At 41.9% G+C, this 22,614-nt stretch overlaps 2 protein-coding genes across 2 annotated transcripts; both read right to left on the bottom strand.

Moving 5' to 3' along the window:
- Positions 1 to 329: 329 nt before the first annotated feature.
- On the bottom strand, positions 330 to 20,730 carry LOC132901121 (odorant receptor 131-2-like; the record flags this gene model as incomplete). Its single annotated transcript, XM_060943480.1, has 3 exons — positions 20,699 to 20,730; positions 4,335 to 5,243; positions 330 to 345 (listed from the first exon to the last, which is right to left on the bottom strand). Coding segments are annotated over exons 1-3 (957 nt in total), but the record flags the coding sequence as incomplete, so codon positions are not given.
- A 50-nt stretch (positions 20,731 to 20,780) lies between these two features.
- Positions 20,781 to 21,785, bottom strand: LOC132901120 (odorant receptor 131-2-like). Its single transcript, XM_060943479.1, has one exon. The coding sequence runs from the start codon at positions 21,783 to 21,785 to the stop codon at positions 20,781 to 20,783; it is 1,005 nt and encodes a 334-aa protein (XP_060799462.1).
- Between the last annotated feature and the right edge of the window lie 829 nt (positions 21,786 to 22,614).

Here is a 22,614-nt window from a genome sequence, read left to right as displayed (position 1 = left end):
AGGGCAAAACATAAGCTCATAAGTTACAGTCAATTTCCAGACTAAACTCAGTTTAACAGAGCATGCTGCATGCTTTTTGGTTTTGTAGCGCAGATTACCTGGCTAACTGCAGGAAGTGGTTAGCTGCACAGCTAATGTAGCCATTGCAAGGCTAACGTGGCACTGATTTTAAAACACGCCAAAACGACCAGTTATACACTTACTTGTTTGGTGTTTGAGGCCGATGCGGCAGGGATGCTTGGCACAGACCCAGGCTTCCATAACAGTTGATGTGCAAAACCTGCCCGGTACTGTCCCAAGTTGTGGAAACATTCATCAGTAAAATGCTTCCGACAAACATACACCGTCTTAGGTAGACTCGACGGCGTATTATTGAAGTAAATAAAATTAAGCAACTGCGTCTTCAGGGGCTCTCCTGTCAGCAGTAAAAACAGACTCCTTTCTGTGTTGTCACATCCATGTACAGCACAACTTCCATGTTTCGCTCGCTTAGGTGGTGCCATGCTGTTGTGTCCTCTATGGTCTACTCACTACAACTGGGCAGGCAATCCATATGGTGGGTGGGAATCCAGAGGGTGGGGGCTTGGGGATCATCTCCCTTGCTGACGTCGGCAAGGGAAGAGCTTCTCAACGCGCCGTTTTGACGCGCCATTCTCAAATATTGGGCATAGTTTGGTTTACACATTATGAAATTTCTAGCCACTGGGGTGACTTAAGAAGGTCAGAGGAACTCATTTTAACATTAAAAAACCTCAGAAAGTGAAAATTTCATGCCATGGGACCTTTAACAGAATAAGGTTCCCACATAGGTCCAAGGGGTTTTGGTCCACATAAGCCCCACTTTTTGGCTTTACTTGTGGTCCACACAGGATGAGATATATTGGGGCCCATGTGGGGCCAGAGGATGTTGGTCACATGGGCCCCACTTGTAGCCCATCTATGTCCTAGTAAGGGTCCACATAAGTTAACCCAGACAGAGAAACATACAGTATGCTGCCAGATGGCATATTTTTTTTTTCAGGAAAGTCCTTGCTTATTCCAGCAAGACAATGCCAAGCAACATTCTGCATGTGTTACAACAGTATGACTTTGTAGTAATAGATTGCAATGCTAAATAGGCCTGCCTGCCTCCCATTGAAAATGTGTGGTGCATTATAAAGCACAAAATATGACAACGAAGACCCCAGACTGTTGGACTATTTAAGGTCGTATATCAAGCAAGATTGTGAAAGAATTTCATGTTCAAAACTTCAGCAATTGGTGTCCTCCGTTCCGAAACACTTACTGACTATTGTTAAAAGAAAAGGTGATGTAACACAGTGGTAAACATGGTAATGTCACAATTTTTTTTGGATGGTGTTGCAGGCATCAAATTCACAATGAGTGTATATTTACAAAAACAATACAATTTATTAGTTTGAACATTAAATATATTGTCTTTGTACTGTATTCAATTGAAAATAAAGCTCTGGAAAAAATTAAGAGACCACTTCATTTTTTTTTCTTAAATCAGCATCTCACAACACTAACACACCTCATTTGACTGAATGAGGTACTGATTAGGTGATCACCTGAACCAAATCTTATTTAAAGAGGAAAAGTATAAAAACCACTGCTGTGGTCATTACTATCCTCTTGTAATAGTAGCAGTTGGATGGCAAAATCAGTGCTAGTAGTACCTCAAACGTGGAATACAAAAATATTTATTCATCATGCCAAAAGAGTTAAAAAGAAAAGTTATGAGTGAGAAAAAGAATCACTCAATTCTGACTTTAATGGCAGAAGGATACAGTGAGTGTCAGGTTCATCCTCAATTTCAAAGACAGCAGTTCATAAGAACAAGGTCAAGCAGCAGACATTGAGGACAACAAAGTTACAGACTGGCAGAAGGCGAAAATGACACTCCACTGACCAGGATGATCAACTCCTTTGAATGGCACTCAACAACTTTCAGATGACATCAAGTGACCCAAAAAAGAATGGCAGCTGGGGTTAAGTGCATGGCAAGGTTGGTTCGACACAGTAGGGCTGAAGTCATGGAAAGCTAGAAAAAAAGCCTTTCATCAATGAGAAGCAAAGAGCCTGGCTAAGGTTTACTAATGACCATAAGGATTGGATCGTTGAAGACTGGAGGAAGGTTATCTTCTCTGATGAGTCCAATTGTCAGCTTTTCCCATCACCTGGCCATCTAATGGTTAGACAGAGACCTGGAGAGTCCTACAAGCCACAGTGTCTCACACCCATCGTGATCTGGGGGTGTTTCAGCAAGGCTAGAATGGGGCAGATTTTTTTTGTTTGTTTGTGAAGGACACATGAATCAAGCCATGCACAAGTTTATCCGGGAAGAAAACTTGATTCTTTCTGCTCTGGCAGTGTTCTCTAACTCTGAGAATTGGGTTTTCCAGCAGGACAATGCTCCATGCCACACAGCCAGGTCAATCAAGTTGTGAAAGGAGGACCACAAGATCAAGACCCTGTCATGCCCAGCCCAATCTCTAGATCTGAACCCCATTGAAAAACTCTGGAATGTGATGAAGAGGAAGATGGATGGTCACAAGCCACCGAGCAAAGCTTAGCTGATTGAATTTTTGTGCCAGGAGTGGCATAAAGTCACCCAAGAGCAATGTGAAAGACTGGTGGAGAGCATATCAAGGTGCATGAAAGCTGTGATTAAATGTCAGGGTTCTTCCACCAGTTATTCATTTCTGAACTCATCCTAAGTTCAAAGTGTTGTGTTGTTTAAAATTGAATATGATTTTGATTTCTATGCATTACTCAAGGTCTGAAAACACATAATCGTTTTTGGTATTTTGACCAGTTTTCATTTTCTGCCACTAAATGCTGTAAGTGACAATATTTTGATATGGAGTTTGGAGGAAACATTGCAAGTTTAAGGAAATAAAAAAAAGGTTCATGTCCTTCAAACATCGTGATCACGGCCAAACCTAATCCAGGCTTGAGGCAAACCATGTTTGGTTGGCTCAGCCAGAATTGCAGCAGTAGGGTGGACAGTTCCTTTCTGCATCCCCACACAGAAATGAGGAGAACATGCAAACTCCACCCAGAAAGGACCCTGTCAGCCACTGGGCTCAAACCCAGAACCTTCTCGCTGTGAAGCAACAGTGCTAACTACTGCACCACGACTCCTCAAACACATAGCTCATCTCATTCTCATTATCTCTACCCACTTTATCCTGTTCTACAGGGTCGCAGGTGAGCTGGAGCCTATCCCAGCTGACTACGGGCAAAAGGCGGGTACCCTGGACAAGTCACCAGGTCATCACAGGGCTGACACATAGACACAGACAACCATTCACACTCACACCTACAGTCAATTTAGAGTCACCAGTTAACCTAACCTGCATGTCTTTGAACTGTAGGGGAAACCAGAGCACCCGGAGGAAACCCATGCAGACAACATGCAAACTCCACACAGAAAGGCCCTCGCAGGCCACAGGGCTCGAACCCGGACCTTCTTGCTGTGAGGCGACAGCGCTAACCACTACACCACCGTGCCGCACAAACACATATCTATAAATAGTAAAACAAGAGAAACTGATAATTTTGCAGTGGTCTTCTAATTTTTTCCAGAGCTGCCGTTTGAAAAGGATTTGCAAATTCTTGCATTCTGTTTTGATTTACATTTTACAAAGAATCCCAACTTTTTTTGCAGTTGAGGTTGTATCTGGCGTCATCCATAACCAGCATTTGACATATTAGGATGGACTGACAATAATTTGATTCTCTTATAAATTAAGTATTTGCTATGTGAATAGCAAAATTAGTATCTGATTTTTGTGAATTTCTATTTTAAAGCATGGTACATCTATTTCTACATAAATTTTGTACAAACAACAAGGACACACAACACACAGACTGTTAAATAAAAAAAATAATGAGACATCATTGTATACCCCATACAGTGGATACTTTTTAGACACTGTCAGCTAAAAGTTGTTGTTGTTGGTGTGTGTGTGTGTGTGTGTGTGTGTGTGTGTGTGTGTTTGACAGTAACAGAGAAATGACATTGGATATTCAACATTCAAACCATAACACATTTCAACAATAAGCCTTGATCAAAATTTATTTAAGACAATTCAGCCTCAGGGGCATATATTTTTCCACATTTTTTGCTGTATAAGCAAATTCCAAAACATTCAACTCACCAAAAGTTGGTAGAGAATTTGAGCACAGTCATTAAAGCATCTGTTTTCATCAAGCAATCTAAAAATCACATAAAATAATCACTTATTAGTTATGTCCTGCATTGTATTTAAATTGGTCTTATTTTCAATTTTTTGACTTCAAGCAATGTTGGGAAATGGCAATTAGTGCCACACATAGCATAATGTCTTAAAGCATGAAAAAAAATTTCATTTCTGAGACCATAAATCAATGGGCTGAGACAACGTGGTGCAATCACAAACGCTATAAACATGGAATATCGTATTTTCCGGAACACCATTTCTTCAACCCCCCAATATGCCATTTCTATATATGGGTTTAAAAACTGCATTATGCACAGAAACAACTGAAATGCATGAAGCATCACAGTCCTGAGACTCTTACTGGTTGATTTCTTTTTCTCAGAGGAAGCAGCTCTAGCTGCAATCATTATCTTGATGTAGGTGAAGACAATGATAATGATTAAAAAAAGGAAAAAGAGAATAAAAATGATGGCACATCCATGTGCCTGCCATGCTTCACCTAAAATTAGCTCCACAGTGCACACTGTATAGGAGTACTGAGCAGCAGGTGGGACTACTGACCAATATCCTATGAAATTGAACAATGGAATTATAGAACTGAGAGTCCATATGATAAAACCCCCATATAATCTATTCCTGCTTGTGGAGATGACAGCATGTCTCAAAGGCATGCATATAGCCACATAGCGTTCCAGACACATTGCCACCAAAGTCAGTGGTGTACAGCAGGTCAGAAAACCCAAAACTGTACAAATGATACTGCAAGGAATTATTTGCATGGCATACTGAAAAAAAGTTCCAACTGAAAGCAAGTCACTTAACAGCATAAGAGCAGAGTCCACAAATAGGGTTTGTACAAACAAAATATATCGCGTTTCTTCCCTAAAAACCTCCTTTTTAAAAAATGTGTATATCATCAAGCAGTTTATATAGAGGAAAACCCCAACCAGGACCTGCAACAACAATAGTCTTTCAGTCATTGAGCTTGAAAAATTAAATAACAAATTATTGCTTGAGTTACTGTTTGCTCCTGCACTTTACATGTCTGTAAAATAAAGACCTGTAAGGAAAAGACACTGTACAACACCAAAAATATACTTATGTGTAAAGGAGGGAATAAACAGGCTGCTGGAGGACATAAATTGTTCCAGTGTGTGCAAAGCAATATGATATGGGGAATGTTTGCTTTTCAGGGATTTATACTTTTCACGTGGTGGTGGTGTGGTGAGTGGGAGGGGAGTGGGTCTAACAGTAGTTTACTATGCTCAGAAAACGACCAATATTGGTGCTGTTAGTAGTAATATTTAATGATATCCTTTTGATGCAGAGCTTTTCTTTGTACTCTTAATGCAATTTTTCTTCCCAACAAAGTTCATCTCAATTTCAACATATGAATAATACCAGTACTTACTGAATGTTTCAATATGTAATGTGAGCCATTCAGTCATGCATTTATAAACAGGAGACCTTTTGGAAACAAATCATACCTGAGGTAATCAAGCTTTTTTCATTTTTCCATTTTGTATTTTTCCCCATTTTCACACTAGTCTTGTATGTTAGGATGGTGATTTATATAAAGATGCAAACAGGATTAGTATTTGTACATCTTAAATGTTTACCTCTACCAACTTTGGAGAAGAAGGTTATGTTTTCACTTCCGTTTTGTTTTGTTTTTTTTTGCCTCCGTTTGTTTGTCTGTTCCAAACATAACTCAAACAGTCGTGAAAGGATTTTGATGAACTTTGAAGAAATGCGGCCCATGGGCCAAGGATCAATTGATTAGATGTTGATGCAAATCCAGGTATGTATGTGGATTCGGGATCCAGCTATGCACGCAGATCCAGGAGGTTTTTTTTTTTGTGGTTATTCTAATATGTGGCTTAGCAGACGTATGCACTCTACCAAGTGCCCTTCTAGTTCAAGATGTAAAGGTCTTCATTCAGTCATGCATTTACAAACAGGAGACCTTTTGGAAACAAATCATAACTATTAGGTAATCAAGCTTTATCATACATGTCAACTTTTAGTTACCCATGCCCTTACAAAATCTGTACTTTTCCCTTACATACACCCATGAGCCCTTATACAAGAGAAAAAATTCCAATATATAATCCAAAGCCCCAATTGTTTTATTCCACATTATACACTCCTATTGTAATAGGCATATTTATCACACTGCATCAAGTTAAAGGGATCAAATAAGCATATACTGAATAAAAATAAATTTTAGATTCCAGAGAAAACAACTGAATTAAAAAGGACTATATGTACAGTCAAGTAAACAATTATCTACTAAAGAGAATGACTGAACTATAAACTTAATTCTTAAATCTATATTATATCAGTAATGCCAGAATTATTGATGTAAATTTTGCAAATAAAATGTATTAATATTAAATAGTTCATAAAAATTACACAAAGTTCTATTTGACAAGTGTTGACATCACCTACAATATTACATTCCACCAAAGAAAATTACTTGAAATTTAACAGCAGTACAAAGTAGGTATGTTAATTAAAATAGTAGGTTACATGTAATAAATTATATGTAATCATGTCAAACAGTATATGAAGTTTAGAAAAAGTTCCATTTGAGAAAAAAGTGTTGACACCACAAGCAGTGTTAGATCCAACTAAAGATGACTGAACCACATCAAGTATATTATGCAAACAAGGATAAGTGAAAATATTAATAAATTATGAAATTAAATTGAAAATCTTCCCAGTAATTTCATCTCATCTCATTATCTCTAGCCGCTTTATCCTTCTACAGGGTCGCAGGCAAGCTGGAGCCTATCCCAGCTGACTACGGGCGAAAGGCAGGGTACACCCTGGAAAAGTCGCCAGGTCATCACAGGGCTGACACAGACACAGACAACCATTCACACTCACATTCACACCTACGGTCAATTTAGAGTCACCAGTTAACCTAACCTGCATGTCTTTGGACTGTGAGGGAAACCGGAGCACCCAGAGGAAACCCACGTGGACACGGGGAGGACATGCAAACTCCACACAGAAAGGCCCTCGCTGGCCACGGGGCTCGAACCCGGACCTTCTTGCTGTGAGGCGACAGCGCTAACCACTACACCACCGTGCCGCCCTTCCCAGTAATTTATAACAAGAATTTAAATCTTATTCCTTTTTGGAGAGTACTTTGTTGTACAAAGATGTTGCATATTTGGCACTAGCTATAATATCACTGCTTGGGTAGCAGGTGTAGCTCCTCTTCGCACTTAATTTTAATTTGCACATATGCAGTTAATGTGTCTGCAGCCATATTTTTTCTGTACTCAGTATGAATTTTCCTAACCAATGAAAAAGCCCTCTCACTATCTGCATTGCTATGTGGGAGGCACAGCAAAGCAGTAAAAAGTTGTTTCAGCATTGGAAACCTGGCAACACCCAGAGCAGTTTTACATCGAAGACCTTTCCCCAATATACATCTATTATTTTCCACGGCAAACATGTAGATGGGCAGCACGGTGGTGTAGTGGTTAGCATGGTCGCCTCACAGCAAGAAAGTACTGGGTTCAAACCCAGTGGCTGGCGAGGGCCTTTGTGTATGGAGTTTGCATGTTGTCTGTGTGGGTTTCCTCTGGGTGCTCTAGTTTCCCCCACAATCCAAAGACATGCAGTTAGGTTGATGTGGGGTGGCCTTGGGCTGAGGTGCCCTTGAGCAAGGTACCTGCTCCCCGGGTGCTCTGGTATGGCTGCCCACTGCTCTGAGTGTGTTCGTGCGTGTGTTCACTGCTTCAGATGGGTTAAATGCAGAGGATGAATTTCACTGTGCTTGAAGTGTGCATGTGACAAAGGTGTTAAATTGCTTCCATCTCCTACTGCACATTTTAGAGACAGGTTACCAACGGTCGTTACCACCATTACTCTTCATTCAGTAATTTTCCAGTTTACTGACGACTGATGGTAGTAACAGGTGTTGGTCATCTGTGTCTACATATAATGTCTATCAGCAATTAAAATGTTTAGGGAAGTGAAACCAGAAATTGCCGGGTAACTACAGTTGCTGTTGTATAAACGGCGACTCCCAGTATCGCCTCCCTAAATTATCATCATAATGGAGGAAGGTTTCCTAAATGCAAATAGTAAAAACTTAAAAAGAAAAAAAAAAAAATTAAAACCCCCACAAATGTTTACCTGTGCAGTCTTTGAATCGGGAAACATTTTTTTTTGCTAGCTGCGAAAAATGGTCTGTCACAGTCGGGGGGATGTTGTGTTCCACGAGAAATTGGCAGAACATAACTTCTGCAGCCATCATGGGCAGTCTGGGCCGATGGACTTAAATGACAGAGCAAACCACGTGCAACTATAAAACCACATAAATCGAAAATAGTTCCGTTTCACTGGGCATGCATGTTTGAAAAAATAAATGCTGGAGGCTAAGAAAATTTTCTTGGAGTAACAGAAAAAATCTCTGATACAAAACGGAATTTTCCCGTATGAAAATCAGTGTACGCCGTATTAGCCAAAAAACTGCATTTTCCCGTACAAAATACAGGGAAACCATATAACTTGACATGTATGTTTTATTCGCATTCCCCCCCCCCCCATTTTCTTACTATTCTTGTATGGTTAGGTAGTAATTTACATCAAGATACAAACATGAGGATCAGAACAGTTTATTTCAGGGCATATGATTCTTAAAATATCTGGGATGCAATAGGACCTGAGGTATCTTCCTATTTTCTAGTCCAACTGCTCTACTTGTCTGTTAGAAAGCAGATGGTCCCTTTCAGATATTGTTACCTTAAATTTGAGCTGTTGCCTTCCATACATAGGAGGTAAACTGGCCTCCCCACTGGAGGTAAATTCTCATCTCATCTCATTATCTCTAGCCACTTTATCCTTCGACAGGGTCGCAGGCAAGCTGGAGCCTATCCCAGCTGACTACGGGCGAAAGGCTGGGTACACCCTGGACAAGTCACCAGGTCATCACAGGGCTGACACATAGACACAGACAACCATTCACACTCACATTCACACCTACGGTCAATTTAGAGTCATCAGTTAACCTAACCTGCATGTCTTTGGACTGTGGGGGAAACCGGAGCACCCGGAGGAAACCCACGCGGACACGGGGAGAACATGCAAACTCCGCACAGAAAGGCCCTCGCTGGCCACGGGGCTCGAACCCGGACCTTCTTGCTGTGAGGCGACAGCGCTAACCACTACACCACCGTGCCGCCCCTGGAGTTAAATTGTCAGACACAATATCTTCTGGTATGCCATAATGCAGAAACATAACTAAGTGGTTTCCATGGCTGTAGGAAGTTTAGGTGTGGTATTGGAAGGGACTCAAGTAGTACAGTGGCCAAGTGTCTAGTGGTTCAGAGCTGTGTATAGATATGACAATGTTGAAAGTTGCGTCATGAGCAAGGGAAGGCCATACTGACCATTTTGATTGTTCTATGAATTCCCAAATAACTGAGCAATATATAAGAAAGAAGAAAGAAAATGAAATCTATCAAAGCATAACCTGTTATTTTCACTGCTTTGTCAGGATATGAGGTCTGAGCATGAACAACTCCTCTTTCACATAGACATGAGCTCGCTTTCCAGAGGTAAAGTACTGCAACACTTGTATGAAATGCGTGCAGAGGTCAAATCCTTTCTATATGATACTACAGTAAGTCTGAACTTGCAAGTTACACGATGACCCTCTTTGGGTCGCGCAGCTGTCATATCTAGTGGACAGTTTTGACTGAAAAACTCACTCAATAAAGTGATGCAAAGGAGAGGCAAATATCTTGCTGCTTCCAGTATTGATGCATTGATTTACAAATTGGACCTTGGTGTGAGCGGCTGGCAAACTAAAATGTTGACGTTTCCAACTTTTTCTCATATAAAATTGTGGGTATATTTCAAGTGTTGACTCTCTTAGTGGTCATCAACTCTGTTATCATTACAATGGGCAGTCCATTAACAGAATTGATAGCAGAGTTGACATTTTCCACCATTTTGTGTGGAATGCTAACCTCAAACTAGCTACCACATGGCATGTACATAAGCAGAATGTTATAATAGATTTGATGAATAATTAATCAACTGTTGGTGTATCCTGAATATTTTGTTCAAATTAATGAGATACTTCATACCTCACTGCCTTTCTGAAGTTTCCTGCCAGAGGATGTGACCTCTCTCAGTGCAGGTGTCATGCATATTATTCAAAGTCTTTGTAGATTTTGTGCAATTTATAACAGAGTTAAGTGTTGACAAGAACATTGGGACAGATAAAAATATATATTTTTTTATTACTGAAATTCAATACAGAAAATGGACTTTCTATGCAATTGATTTTTATAACAGTTAATAGAATAACCCCGGGCGGCACGGTGGTGTAGTGGTTAGGTCTGTCGTCTCACAGCAAGAAGGTCCGGGTTCGAGCCCTGTGGCCGGCGAGGGCCTTTCTGTGCGGAGTTTGCATGTTCTGTCAGCGTGGGTTTCCTCCGGGTGCTCCGGTTTCTCCCACAGTCCAAAGACATGCGGTCAGGTTAACTGGTGACTCTAAATTGACCATAGCTGTGAGTGTGAATGGTTGTGTCTATGTGTCAGCCCTGTGATGACCTGGCGACTTGTCCAGGGTGTACCCTGCCTTTCGCCCGTAGTCAGCTGGGATAGGCTCCAGCTTGCCTGCAACCCTGTAGAACAGGATAAAGCAGCTCGAGATAATGAGATGAGATGAGAATAAGCCCAAAAACAGATTGTTAGACTGAATCGCTTCATGATTATTCAAGTTGAATGTATGAATCAGTAGTCGAAGACAGCCAATAATATGGGGGGTGGAAGTCATTTAGTTAATGTTTTATGTATAAATTTGGTCTAAAATATACATCAAGCAATGCTATTGGTGAAAGTTTGTCATAATTTGCATTATTGTTCAAAACTGATTTAATAAAGATTTCCTTTGTGCAATATAAAAAAAGGTACATCTCGGAGATGAGAAATGTACCCTGAATTCAAGAATGACCCATTAAAAAAAAAATCCATCTATCCATCCATTATCTGTAGCCGCTTATCCTGTTCTACAGGGCCACAGGCTAGCTGGAGCCTATCCCAGGTGACTATGGGCGAGAGGCGGGGTACACCCTGGACAAGTCGCCAGATCATCGCAGGCTTGACATATAGAGAAAACCATTCACATTCACATCTATGGTCAATTTAGAGTCACCAATTAGCCTAACCTGCATGTCTTTGGACTGTGGGGAAAACCAGAGCACCCGGAGGAAACCCACACAGACACGGGAAGAACATGCAAACTCCACACAGAAAGGCCCTTGTTGGCCACTGAGCTGAAACCCAGAACCTTCTTGTTGTGAGGTGACAGTGATAACCACTACACCACCGTGCTCTCTCTGTCCCTCTCTCTGTCTCTTTTATATGTATATAAAAGAGAGAGAGAGAGAGACACTGTGTTTATATAAAAGGGAGACTATATATTACAGTGTGTATATATACACATATTATATATACACACTGTGTGTATAAAAGAACTTCACTTTAAGGCAATACGCTGTGCACAAAACGAGGTCCATAAAATCATGGCTTGTCAGGTTGGTGTAGATGTTAAGTGGCCAGCACAGAACCTTGACTTCAAACCCACTGCTGAACACATTTGAGATAAATTAAAACAGTGCCAGGCTTTCTTGCCCAAGATCATGGCTTCAACCACGCTTTTGCTCTTGTAGCTGAACGGGCTCAACTCCCTACTGTATAGCCACATTCCCCAATCTAGTGGAAATCTTCCCAAATGATTGGAGACTGTTATAGCAGCAATGGGAGTACTAACTCCATTTTAATGCCCACTGTTTTGCAATGGGACCACAAACTCCTATGGATGTCATGTTAGGTATCTGCATACTTTTGGCCATGTACGGCATGTTCTCTTTAAAGTATCATCCAGTGATGACTAAAACAAGTCAAATTAGGCAGATCAATCAATCAATCAATCAATCAATCAATCAATCAATCAATCAATCAATCAATCAATCAATCTCACTACTTTATACTGCTTAGAGTCACAGTCTTGTGAAATATTTCATATTGAAAAGCTTGTTTTCCAAACAAGTTGAGTTACCAACAATTAGTACTTCAGTTTATTATCACCCTCATCCTTAATGTCAGGGTAGGATACAGTGGGGAGACTTGGGACAAGTTTTCAGCTTTTGTAGATTGTGTGAAATTCTTTGCAGGTAGCAACACATTTATATTGCATTAGAAAGTATTTCCTATACCCTCTTACCACAACATTCATTTCTCAGCTTGTCTCATATACTGACATCACTTTTTCTGTCATTTTTTTTTTGTGGGGAGACATGAGACATTATGTTCGGAACCTTGAGCCATGGTGGACAGAAGTGGAGCAAAAATAAAATACCTAGGTCTACATGTTTAATTTTTATTTTTTATCAATACCTGTAACATATGAACTGTATGACCATTCAATACTGGTACAGTTATAGAAAATTGTCAGTTTACCCAAAACCTGACTTGACAAAACAGTTCCATTCTCAAAAAGAAATGAAATGGCTTAATCCTCATGCAGGTACATGCCCACATTTTTAAACAATTTTATATTTGTAAACCACAAGAAAAAAAACCCGTGATACGAGCTGTCTCAACTCTTCCCATCTGGCTATTTTTTCAAAAATTTGAACTTTTTTACAGTATTCTAAACATGTGTGCGTATGCATGCAAAAAAACAGATACCAGTTGAGTGCTTTAGTTAACATTCACATAAAACATCAGAATGAAGAAAAAAATTTTCAAAATGTGATGTCTGTGACTTTGATCGTGGCATGGTTGTTGAATTTCAAGCACAAGTATTGAGAGTTTAAACAGAATCATGCGAAAAACAAAACCCATCCTGTGAGCAGAGGGTCTGCAGGCTGAAACACATTTTCGATGGGAGATAGGTCAGCGGAGAATGACCATGCTGTTCAGAGCTGACAGGAAGTCTATATTAATCCAAATACTGTATGTACTCTTTACAACTGTGGAGCGCGGAACAGCATCTCAGAATGTACAATACATCAAATATTGAGGTGGATGGGCTACAACAGCAGAAGACCATATCAGGTTCCACTCTTGTCAGTCAAGATCAAGAATCTGAGGCTATCATGGGCATGTACTATAAAATAAAGTAACCCAGAGTGGTTCCAATTTAAGTTCTTATAATTTAACAGAATAAGGTTCCCACGTAGGACCAAGGGGTTTTGGTCCACATAAGCCCCACTTTTTGGCTTTACTTATGGTCCACACAGGATGAGATATATTGGGGCCCATGTGGGGCCAGAGGATGGTGGTCACATGGGCCCCACTTGTAGCCTATCTATGTCCTCGTAAGGGTCCACATGGGTTAACCCAGACAGAGAAACATACAGTATGCTGCCAGATGGCATCTTTTTTTCAGGAAAGTCCTTGCTTATTCCAGCAAGACAATGCCAAGCCTCATTCTGCATGTGTTACAACAGTATGACTTTGTAGTAATTGATTGCAGTGCTAAATAGCCCTGTCTGCCTCCCATTGAAAATGTGTGGTTAAGTCAAGTCAACTTTATTTGTATAGCACTTTTAACAATAAACATTGTCGCAAAGCAGCTTTACAGAATTTGAACAACTTAAAATATGAGCTAATTTTATCCCCCAATCTATCCCCAACGAGCATGCCTGTGGTGACGGTGGCAAGGAAAAACTCCCTCAGATGACACGAGGAAGAAACCTCGAGAAGAACCAGACTCAAAAGGGAACCCATCCCCATCCGGGCAACAACAGACAACATGACTATAACATTAACAGTCCTAACAAAGTCAGCTTCGTTGATGCTATAAACCCCCTGCCAATGGAAACCCGAGTACAAAACTGTTCACGACAACCACAGTCCCAACGTCAGCAAGTCAACTGCAGTCCCAAAGTCAACAAGTCAACTGCAGTCCCCAGCCACAAAAACACCACTGCAAGAGTCCAGAGCGTCCTCCAGGCGCGACCCCCAACTGTCCACATGGGGCCACCCTCCACAGGAGTGATGCGATGAGACTCCAACCAGACACAGGGCACCAGGATGGATCAGGCAGGTTCAAGGAGCAGAAGAGGTCAGCATCTCGATCCCAGGACCGACATGTAACTCAGAGGGACAGATTTGGGGGTGGGGGAGAAGAGAGAGAAAACACAGGTTGTTAGGTATGCCCAATGTCACCTGAATAAGTAGGAACAGTTTACATATTGCACGGAGTACAAGCAGGGACTCCAGCAAGTAACTATGACAGCATAACTAAAAGGGGAGAGCCAGAAGGTAACACAGGCATGAGGGAGCCCCGGGACATAAAGCAGCCAGCCACTACACCGTCAACAAACTCGAGTGAGCAAGTGAGTGGAAACTGACAGCATCCGTACATCCCAGTTTACCAAAACACTCCATGTCTGAGGACCCTCCAGATCTACACCTTTACCTTATAAACACCATTAACAAAAGGCTTGACTAAACAGATATGTTTTCAGCCTTGACTTAAACACTGAGACTGTGTCTGATTCCCGAACACTACTTGGAAGGCTGTTCCATAACTGTGGGGCTTTGTAAGAAAAGGCTCTGCCCCCTGATGTAGCCTTCACTATATGAGGTACCAGCAGATAGCCTGTACCTTTTGATCTAAGTAGGCATGGCGGGTCTTTGAGGAGCAGAAGTTCACTCAGGTACTGTTGTGCGTGACCATTCAGTGCTTTAAAGGTCAATAGTAGTATTTTATAATCAATATGAAATTTGATTGAGAGCCAATGCAGTATGGATAAGCTAGGGGTGATGTGGGGCGTCATGGCTTGGGTGGCTGGTGTGCCGTGCTGTGGGTCCAGGGACCCGGGTTTGAACCCGACCTGGGGTCGTTTCCCGATCCCTCCCCATCTCTCTCTCCTGTTCATTTCCTGTCTCTGTCCTGTCCAATGGAGGTGAAAAAAGCCCCCCCCAAAAATCTTTAAGATAGGGGTCATGTGGTCATATTTTCTACTAAGGACTCTTGCTGCTGCATTTTGAACTAACTGGAGCTTATTTATGCACTTATTGGAACATCCAGAGAGTAAAGCTGAGGCATTACAATAATCCATCCTGGAGGTAAAGAAAGCATGAACTAGTTTTTCCGCATCATGTAGTGACATTAAATTTCTTATCTTAGCAATATTTCTGAGATGAAAGAAAGCTATCCGAGTAATGTTATCAATGTGAGATTTGAATGAAAGACTGGGGTCAATAATCACTCCAAGGTCTTTTACTGCTGCACGCGAAGAAACAGAAAGGTCATTCAGAGTTACTGTGTAATCAGAAAACTTACTTCTAGCTGCATGTGGTCCTAATTCAATACTTCAGTCTTGTCAGAGTTAAGCAGAAGGAAGTTAATAAGCATCCAGTGTCTAATGTCCTTTACACATTCCTCAATTTTATTAAGCTGGTGTCTCTCATCAGGTTTTGCAGACAAATACAACTGTGTGTCATCAGCATAACAGTAGAAACTAATACAATGTTTACGAATAATATCACCCAGAGGTAACATATATACAGAAAAAAGCAGTGGACAAAATGTGTGGTGCATTATAAAGTGCAAAAAAGGACAACGAAGACCCCAGACTATTGTACTATTAAGGTTGTATATCAAGCAAGAATGTGAAAGAATTTTGTGGCAGTGGGGGCGTGGCCGAGCGTCGGTTTGTGAATGGAGAGCGGAGTCAGGGAAGGTGAGTGGCCAAATTGCTACACCTGTTGTCAATTAATGTGTGTCTGCATGTCTCTTGCAGTGACGGCACTGTATAAAAGGAGTAGGAGAGCAGAGGAGTGGTGGATTGGGACCAGAACACAACGGTGTGTGCGTATGTCTGTGTGTGCATGTGACTGTCCCAGTTGGGAAAGTGTTGTGCTGAAAAGCATAATAAAGTGCATCTAAATGCTAACAACTCCCTGCTGTACTTCTGTCTTCTACCCACATCTGGGCAGCTTCCACAGTAGTGATGAAACCTGGGAGTGCAATAGGGAGCCCCTCCATGGAGTCCTCACCCTTCAAAGACCTCTTTCATGCCCTCACCATGGTACAGCAGAACCAGCATTAAGCACTGATCGCCCTCCGAAAGGATCAGGAACAATGCTTCGAAGCTTTGAGGCTGGCCCAACAAGAAGCCCGCCAGGCGTTCCGGCACCTGCTCGCGTCAGCGGGGTCCCTGACCGCCACTGCAGCGGACCCTTCCTACCTCACCCTAACAATGATGGGTCCGCACAACAATCCAGAAGCCTTCCTCGCACTCTTTAAGCAAGTAGCTGAGGTGTGGGGTTGTCTGGGCGAGCAGCGCGCAGCATGCCTGCTTCCCCTTCTGACCGTCGAGGCACAGCTCGCCCCACTGCAGCTCCCCGCCAACAGTCGGCTTGTGCACGTGGACTTAGAGAACCGTTCTCCAACATGTTGGCTGCTCCCCGGAACAGGTTCCATGCACTGTGCTTGGAGGAGGTTGTCTGGCTGTTCACGTTTGGCCAACAACTCCGGGACGCCTGCCGGTGGTGGCTGAGGGCAGACGACTGTGATGCGTAATTATATGGGTGTAAGCCTCGTGGAATTTTGGACATGCTACGTGAAAATTGGGATGAGGGACCTTCGCCTAGTAAGAACAAAATTCAATACGTTCTCGACCTGAGGGCAAAACTCCACACACTCACTCACGTAACCCAGGAGAATTTGTGGCGGGCACAAGAACATCAAGTCCGACTGTATGACAGGGGCACGCGCCTTAGAGCGTTCACGCCGGGAGACAAAGTGCTTGTATTATTGCCCACGTTGAGCTCCAAATTAATCGACTCCAGTCCCTTGTGGAGACCACCTCTCACTGGCCCAACTCACAGAGGTGGCCCAGTTGCAGAAGGAATTTTCCGATGTGTTTTCACCCCTGCCCAGCCGTACCCACCTCATAGAACACCATATTGAGATGCCCCCGGGGGTGGTAGTGCACAACCACCCTTAACGCCTGCCCAAACACAAAAAAAAGGTGGTCTGGGATGAACTCAAGGCCATGCTCAAAATGGGCATAATCGAGGAGTTCCACAGTGACTGGAATAGCCTGGTGGTCCTGGTGCCCAAGACCGATGGGTCGGGCCGGTTCTGTGTGGACTATAGAAAGGTCAATGGGGCGTCTAAATTTGACACATACCCAATGCCTCGCATTGATCAGCTGCTCGATCGATTAGGCACTGTTCGTTTTTACTCGACACTGGATTTAACAATGGGATATTGGCAGATCCCCTTGACTCCTCTATCCTGAGAGAAAATGACCTTTTCCACACTGTTTGGGTAACACCAATTCATCACACTTCCTTTTGGGTTGTTTGGTGCTCCTGTGACATTCCAGCGGCTCATGGACAGGGTTCTCTGACCTCATGCTGCCTACGCGGCCGCGTACCTAGACGATATCATCATCTGTAGCAGTGATTGGCTGTGGCAATGAGAACACCTTAGGGTCATCCTAAAGTTGCTGAAGCATGCGGGTCTCACAGCTAACCCTAAAAAGTGTGCAATTGGGTGGGTGGAAGTACGGTATCTGGGTTTCCACTTGGGTCATGGCCAGGTGCACCCCCAAATTAACAAGACTGATTGCGGCCTGCCCGAGGCCCAAGACCAAAAAGGGGGTGAGACAGTTCCTGGGGCTGGCTGGCTACTATTGTAGGTTCATACCTAATTATTCGGACATCATCAGCCCGCTGACTGATCTCACGAAAAAGGGAGCACCAGGTCCGGTCCAGTGGACGGAGCAATGCCAACAGGCTTTCTCTAGGGTAAAGGCTGCACTGTGTGGGGGGCCACTTTTACACTCCCCTGACTTTTCTCTCCCCTTTATTTTACAGACAGACACATCAGACAGGGGGCTGGGGGCCATTCTGTCCCAGAAGGTGGAGGGGGAGGAATGTCCTGTGCTGTACATTAGCCGGAAGTTGTCAATGAGTGAAAGAAAGTACAGCATGATAGAGAAAGAGTGCCTGGCTATCAAGTGGGCAGTCCTCGCACTTCAGTACTACCAAGTGGGATGCCGTTTCACCCTCTGTTCGGACCACGCACCCCTCCAGTGGTTCCATTGCATGAAGGTGACCAATCCGCGGATCACCCGTTGGTATCTTGCCCTCCAGCTGTTCAAATTTGAGGTGGTCCACAGGCTAGGGGCACAGATGGTGGTGGTGGACTTCCTGTGCTGTCGGGGGGGAGTCCGGTGCAGGCTGAACGGCTCCTGAATCGGGTGGTGGGGGTATGTTGCAGTGGGGGCGTGGCCGAGCTTCGGTTTGTGAATGGAGGGCATAGTCAGGGAAGGTGAGTGGCCAAATTGCTACACCTGTTGTCAATTCATGTGTGTCTGTGTGTCTCTTGCAGTGATGGTGCTGAATAAAAGGAGTAGGAGAGTAAAGGAGTGGGGGACTGGGACTAGAACATGGAGGTATGTCCGTGTGTCACTGTGTGCATGTGACTGTCCCAGTTGGGAAAGTGTTGTGCTCAAAAGCATAAAAAGTGTATCTAAACACTAACAACAGCCTGCCATACTTCTGTACTCCACCCACATCTGGGCAGCTTCCACAAATTTCATGTTCAAAACTTCAGCATCAAGTGACCCAAAAAAGAATGGCAGCTGGGGTTAAGTGCATGGCAAGGCTGGTTTGACACAGTAGGGTTGAAGTCATGGAAAGCTAGAAAAAAAGCCTTTCATCAATGAGAAGCAAAGAGCCTGGCTAAGGTTTACTAATGACCATAAGGATTGGATCGTTGAAGACTGGACGAAGGTTATCTTCTCTGATAAGTCCAATTGTCAGCTTTTCCCATCACCTGGTCATCTAATGGTTAGAGGGAGACCTTGAGAGTCCTACAAGCCACAGTGTCTCACACCCATTGTGAAATTTGTTGGAGGGTCAGTGATCTGGGGGTGTTTCAGCAAGGCTGGAATGGGGCAGATTTTTTTTTGTTTGTGAAGGACACATGAATGAAGCCATGTACAAGTTTATCCTGGAAGAAAACTTGCTTTCTTCTGCTCTGGCAGTGTTCCCTAACTCTGAGAATTGGGTTTTCCAGCAGGACAATGCTCCATGCCCCACAGCCAGGTCAGTCAAGTTGTGAATGGTGGACCACAAGATCAAGACCCTGTCATGCCCAGCCCAATCTCTAGATTTGAACACCATTGAAAAACTCTGGAATGTGATGAAGAGGAAGATGGATGGTCACAAGCTACCAAGCAAAGCTGAGCTGATTGAATTTTTGTGCCAGGAGTGGCATAAAAGTCACCCAAGAGCAATGTGAAAGCCTGGTGGAGAGCATACCAAGACACATGAAAGCTGTGATTAAATGTCAGGGTTCTTCCACCAAATATTGATTTCTGAACTCATGCTAAGTTCAAAGTATTGTGTTGTTTAAAATTGAAAATGATTTTGATTTCTATGCATTACTCAAGGTCTGAAAACACTTAATCGTTTTCGTTATTTTGACCAGTTTTCATTTTCTGCCACTAAATGCTGTGACAATTTTTTATATGAAGTTTGGAGGAAACATTGTAATTTCAAGGTAATTTTTTTAAAAAAATGTTCATGTTCTTCAAACATCGTCATCATGGCCAAACCTAATCCAGGATTGAGGCAAGCCATGTTTGGTTGTCTCTGCTAGAATTGCAGCAGTAGGGTGGACAGTTCTTTTCTGCATCCCCACACAGACACAAGGAGAACATGCAAACTCCACCCAGAAAGAACCCTGTCAACCACTGGGCTCGAACCCAGAACCTTCTCGCTGTGAAGCAACAGTGCTAATGACTGCACCACGGCTCCTCAAACACATATCTATAAATAGTAAAACAAGAGAAACAGATAATTTTGCAGTGGTCTTTTAATTTTTTCCAGAGCTGCCGTTTGAAAAGGATTTGCAAATTACTGCAGTCTGTTTTGATTTACATTTTACCAAGAATCCCAACTTTTTTTTGCAATTGAGGTTGTATCTGGCGTCATCCATAACCAGCATTTGACATATTAGGATGGACTGACAATAATTTGATTCTCTTATAAATTAAATATTTGCTATGTGAATAGCAAAATTAGTATCTGATTTTTGTGTCTTTCTATTTTAAAGCATGCTACATTCTACATAAATTTTGTACGAACAACAAGGACACACAACACACAGACTGTTAAATAAAAAAAAATATAATGAGACAACATTGTATACCCCATACAATGGATACTTTTTAGACACTGTCAGCTAAAAGTTGTTGTTGTGTGTGTGTGTGTGTGTGTGTGTGTGTGCGCGTGTGTGTGTGTGTGTGTGTGTGTGTTTGACAGTAACAGTGAAATGACATTTGATATTCAACATTCAAACCATAACACATTTCAACAATAAGCCTTGATCAAAATGTATTTAAGACAATTCTGCCTCCGGGGCATATATTTTTCCACATTTTTTGTTGTATAAATAAATTCCAATATATTCAACTCACCAAAGGTTGATAGAGAATTTTAGCACAGTCATTAAGGCATCTGTTTTCATCAAACAATCTAAAAATCACATACAGTAATCACTTATTTAATTATGTCCTGTTTTGTATTTAAATTGGTCTTATTTTCAATTTTTTTAACTTTAAGCAATGTTGGGAAAATGCAATCAGTGCCACACATAGCATAATGTCTTAAAGCATGAAAAAAAATTTCATCTCTGAGACCATAAATCAATGGACTGAGACAACGTGGTGCAATTATAAAAGCTATAAACATGGAATATCTTATTTTCCGCAACATCATTGCTTCAACCCCCCAATATGCCATTTCTATATATGGGTTTAAAAACTGCACTATGCACAGAAACAACTGAAATGCATGAAGCAGCACAGTCCTGAGACTCTTACTGGTTGATTTCTTTTTCTCAGAGGAAGCAGCTCTAGCTGCAATCATTATCTTGATGTAGGTGAAGACAGTGATAATGATTAAAAAAAGGAAAAGGATAATAAAAATGATGGCACGTCCGTGTGCCTGCCATGCTTCACCTAAAATTAGCTCCACAGTGCACACTGCATAGGAGTACTGAGCAGCAGGTGGGACTACTGCCCAATATCCTATGAAATTGAACAATGGAATTATAGAACTGAGAGTCCATATAATAAAACCCCCATATAATCTGGTCCTGCTTGTGGAGATGACAGCATGTCTCAAAGGCATGCATATAGCCACATAGCGTTCCAGACACATTGCCACCAAAGTCAGTGGTGTACAGCAGGTCAGAAAACTCAAAACTGTACAAATGATACTGCAAGGAATTATGTGCATGGCATACTGAAAGGAAGTTCCAACTGAAAGCAAGTCACTTAACAGCATAAGAGCAGAGTCCACAAATAGGGTTTGTACAAACAAAATGTATCGCGTTTCTTCCCTAAAAACCTCCTTTTTAAAAAATGTGTATATCATCAAGCAGTTTATATAGAGGAAAACCCCAACCAGGACCTGCAACAAGAATAGTCTTTCATTCAATGAGCTTGAAAAATTAAATGACAAATTATTGCTTGAGTTAATGTTTGCTCCTGCGCTTTGCATGTCTGTAAAATAAAGACCTGTAAGGAAAAGACACTGTACAACATTAAAAATATCCTTATGTGTATAGGAGGGAATAAACAGGCTACTGGAGGACATAAATTGTTCCAGTGTGTGCAAGGCAACATGATCTGGGGAATGTTTTTCGGGGATTTATACTTTTCAACTGCTCGTGGTGGTGTGGTGAGTGGGAGGGGAGTGGGTGTAACAGTAGTTTACTATGCTGAGAGAACGACCAGTATTGGTTCTGTTAGTCGTCATGTTTAATGATGTTCTTTTAATGCAGAGCTTTTTTTTTGTATTCTTAATGCAATTTTTCTTCCCAACAAAGTTAACATCTCAATTTCAACATATGAATAATACCAGTACTTACTGAATGTTTCAATATGTAATGGTAGTCTTTCAGTCATGCATTTACAAACAGCGGACCTTCCCAAAACAAATCATAAATGAGGTAATGAAGCTTTTTTTTATTTTTCCATTTTCTTCCATTTTCTCACTAGTCTTGTACGTTAAGATGATAATTTATATAAAGATGCAAACAGGATTAGTATTTGTACATATTAAATCTTTACCTCCACCAACTTTCTTGGAGGAGGTTATGTTTCCACTCCTGTTTTTTACCTCTGCCAACTTTGTTTTTACCTCCATTTGTTTGTTCCCAACATAACTCAAAAAAGTAGTGAAAGGATTTTGATGAACTTTGAAGAAATGCAGCCCATGGGCCAAGGATCAATTGATTAGATATTGATGCAAATCCAGATATGTATGTGGATTCAGGATAAAGCTATGCATGCAGATCCAGAATTTATTTTGTCTGTTCCTGACATAA

Source organism: Neoarius graeffei, chromosome 17 (assembly GCF_027579695.1).
Source record: "Neoarius graeffei isolate fNeoGra1 chromosome 17, fNeoGra1.pri, whole genome shotgun sequence".
Classification (NCBI taxonomy): Eukaryota; Metazoa; Chordata; class Actinopteri; order Siluriformes; family Ariidae; genus Neoarius; species Neoarius graeffei.
The sequence above is the reverse complement of the archived record's forward strand: the minus strand, read 5'-3'. Positions and strand labels throughout refer to the sequence as shown.

Excerpts from the sequence above, each read along its gene's own strand:
- LOC132901120 (XM_060943479.1), bottom strand. The coding sequence starts at position 21,785 with ATGCAAAGCGCAGGAGCAAACATTAACTCAAGCAATAATTTGTCATTT.